At 38.8% G+C, this 3813-nt stretch overlaps 1 protein-coding gene across 1 annotated transcript in view; it reads right to left on the bottom strand.

Moving 5' to 3' along the window:
* Positions 1-1646: 1646 nt before the first annotated feature.
* LOC142351126 (uncharacterized) overlaps positions 1647-3813 on the bottom strand; it is a 14245-nt gene continuing 12078 nt past the window's right edge. The window contains exon 4 of the mRNA XM_075403223.1: positions 1647-2209. Coding sequence (XP_075259338.1) covers positions 1911-2209 — 299 coding nt within the window. The 3' untranslated portion in view covers positions 1647-1910. The remainder of the gene's footprint in view (positions 2210-3813) is intronic.

The following is a 3813-nucleotide window of genomic DNA, read 5'->3' as shown; positions in this document are numbered from 1 at the left end:
CATTCAGTTGCAATTTGATTGAAAATCAATCTCTTCATTTACCAATTTAGTATAACAAAAGCAGTTCAAAATTAATAGCTGCAATTAAAATAAACTTAGAAATTTTAACTCCATTGTTCACTCTTAGTGTTTAACATCTGATAAGAATTACTTTTGTGTAAAATATGATGGTATCTACCGAGTTTGTGAAAATTCGTAGCATCTTTGACAACGTTAAGATGATTGTATGCCATGCAAATATGATAATTTTGGAAAAACATTAAAAAATTACTCCTTTGAAGCAGAACGTTCATTTTGGGGTTTATACTTCAGTGACAACAGATTCAATTACCTACAACTTTTTTCTTCGATTTATATTACTTCTCCCCTAAGGTCCAATTTTGAAACCAAATTTTTCATTATCCAATTTATCGATTAATGCTAATTAGTTCTTTGTCTTTCACAAATTGTCTTACTAATTCTTAATTAGTAACATGATTATTTATTAATTAGGTTTTCTACCAATCATTTAGGTCTAATTGACACTTTGTTATCCGGTTTTAGTAAGAGAAGTGTCTAGAGATTTACTCGAGGAAAATGAACGTTTTTGTCGGCTTAATGAAGAGTTATACGGTTTCGAAAGTTTCTCTATAGCGTGCTATACAAGTCAACAGCTGGCAATTATCTAGCAATGATCTTGGAAGTATCATCTGCAGACAAGATGCTGTTTATCTTTGCAAGAAGAAGAAGAATGATCAAGGATTCTTCATAGCACTTCATGTTGACTATAGAAAAGCTGCTAGAAACTTCTCGCCGTTCTTTATTTGCAGAAATGAATTCTGTATACACAATTCATTTACACAATTCTATTCACAATTCATTTCTGCAAAGAAAGAAGGGCGAGAAGTTTCTAGCAGCTTCTCTATAGTCAACATGAAGTGCTATGAAGAATCCTCGATCTTTCTTCTTCACCTGGCACAGATAAATCTTGGATAAAATTACCAAAAAGACTGTCGTTAAATATAGCATATATAACAAAATGCTGGCAAGAAATTACTTAAAGTAAAGTTGAAGCATGAAAAACTGAATTTTAAATATCAAGTTTCATAAGATTTAAAACCTAGAGGGATCACATAATATATGCGGGACTATTTTATATGATGATGTGCACTAAGGCGCTAAAATTAGCCACTTTAGTTGTAAATTATGTTTAGTTGTAAATGTGGAGTGCTAGCATAGCGTACCTTGGGTGAGTAAAAGATTCAGTTTCTTTTAAGGTCATTACAAATTTTTCTGGTATGAAAGAAGTTCTACCGCAACTATCAGGAAGTTGCTCAAATTTCCCGAATACTTACACTAATTAAAAGACTCCGCTTATGGTTTTTCTAGAATCTTACTTCCGGCTAAAATCTCGAAAGGCTAAATTTCACATTTATGATAAGTTAATTACAAAACGTCATTAAGGGAAAAAGTCCCGGTCCGTTTTCATCGTTAGTACCATTCCATAAGTAAAAAATATCACAATCCAAGCTGAGATCCCAGAACGACCTGACCTCTGATCATACTCACTCGAGCTAAACAACTTTATTCAGAGCTCAAAATTACATGGTCTGGATTACCTCAAAATCGCAAACCGTCGGATAATCTAATCAGCGATACCACTCGAGTCTGATCAGAGGTCATTATGGTAGTATTTGTAGAAATATACAAAATCAATAATAGAAAATGATACTAAGCAACTTTGGTCAACCAAGGCGAATTATGTCAATTTCATGCAATTATAGACACTGTTTCCACTTCCCCGGAGCATCAATTTTTTCATAACTATTTGCGAACAAACTAATGCGCCTATCCACACTGCTAATATAGTTTGCAAATATGGTTATTTTCCCCGAGGGGATGGGGGTGAGAAACAGCAGTTGCAGCTAAATCTAATTATAGAGAGCGACAGGATCGATTGGTTTGTAGTCAAAAGACTCGACGTAGAAGGGAGGGAATCCTTCTATGTGCAAATAGGCAGTCTCGAAGGCACAGTGAACTTCAAGTATCATCTCGCTTTGGTTCTCTTCGTTCACGTAAGCCCCTTCGAGGTAGTTTCCGTATGCACTGCAGCCCAGGTTGATTAGCTCCTGTCTCAGTCTGGGGATGTGGAACATTCCCTGTTCGAAGCCGGACAAGTCGCCCCCAAGAACTGAGAGGGATATCTCCACCCAAGTTCCAGGAACCTTGTCTGAACGCAAACGTAAGTTGAGGCGCATTAAATCACATTTTTTCACATCTTTTGTGTTACAATAATGCTTGAAAAACTATTTTGGATTCTGTATCTATAACATTTGAAAAGCGACAAGTATATCAGGACCGCCAGTTTATAATAACCGAGTCGAATGTCCTCCCATTTTGTTATGTGTAGGGGGGGGGGGGGTCAATGGGAGGTAAATTGATGTAAGAATGAGGGTAATTTGGTCTGGGGGGATGTAAGATTGGGGCTGAAATGGGAGGAATTTTGAAGAAATACCCCTAACCAGCCAAAATTGTGATGTAAGAGTGGGCTGCAATGGGAAAAATTTTGAAGAATTACCCCGTCTAGCCAAAATTGCGATATAAAAGTTGGCTGCAAGGGGCTACAATGGGAGAACTTTTGAGGAATTACCCCTGGCAAAAAATGTTACAATAGAGTGGGCTGCAATGGGAGGACTTTTGAGGAGTTACCCCCTCTGGCCAAAATTGTTATAAAAGAGTGGGCTGCAATAGGAGGACTTTTGGGTCATTCCCGCTATAGACCCCCCCCCCCCCGAGATTATACCTACCAATAGTTGAATGTTTACCATGATGGGGGGCTATAGGCTCTCTAATCACTGAGCCGGGGGGCTATATTGGAAAAGATCAGGACTTTTGAGGAATTACCCGCCTGGTCAAAATTGCAATAAATGAGTGGGCTGCAACGGGCTGCAATGGGAGGACCTTGTCAAAATACCCCCTGTCAAAATTGCGACATAAGAGTGGGCTGCAATGGGATGAGTTTTGAGAGTTAACCCCTGGCCAAAAATGCAATATAAGAGTGGGCTGCCAAGGGGTTAAATTGGTGTACGATTGAGGAGGTACTTTGTGCAGAGGGTTTTAAAACAATTTAGGGCTGCCAAGTGGGTTGATTTGATGTAAGAGTGAGGGGGTAATTTGTTTGCAGGGGGTCAGATGATGTAAGAAATGGGCTGCCAGGGGGTAAAATGATGTAGGAGTGGCGGGGTAAAATGAGAAGAGTTGGGCTGGCAGGGGGTAAAAGGGTGTAAGACTGAGGGTGTAATTTGTTCAGAGCGGGTACAATTTTGTAAGAAAAGGAATCCAGAGGTAAAATGTTGTAACAGTGAGTGTTAAATCGTTGGAGTGGGTTAATTTGGGGGGAGGGTAAATTGATGTAAGAATGGTGGGATAAATTGTTGAGAGGGGGTAAAATTGTGTTAGAATGGGGCTGAGAGTGAAGGGGAAAATGAATTGGTGTAAGATTGGCTGGGAAGGAGTAATAATGATTTAAGGGTGGGAATGGCATAAAAGGATTTTTATGGAAAATCCAGCTGAGAATTTATACAACTTTTCTGGCTGCAAAGGGCTGCCAGGGGGATAATTGTTGGGGTAAAAGATAAATTAACCGCACTCTTACATCTTTTTGTTCTGTCAAGGGGGGTAAAATGATGTAGGAAATTGTGTGCATTTTCTCCATTACTCGCTCACTCTTCTATCATTTTACCCCCCTTGACAGAGCAAAAAGATGTAAGAGTAGGGGAGGTAATTTACCTTTTATCCCCTCACTCTTACATCATTTTACTCCCCTTGGCAGAC

Source organism: Convolutriloba macropyga, chromosome 1 (genome assembly GCF_964194025.1).
Source record: "Convolutriloba macropyga chromosome 1, txConMacr16.3, whole genome shotgun sequence".
In the NCBI taxonomy this organism is placed as follows: domain Eukaryota; kingdom Metazoa; phylum Xenacoelomorpha; order Acoela; family Convolutidae; genus Convolutriloba; species Convolutriloba macropyga.
This window is presented reverse-complemented; position numbering and strand designations above follow the sequence as displayed.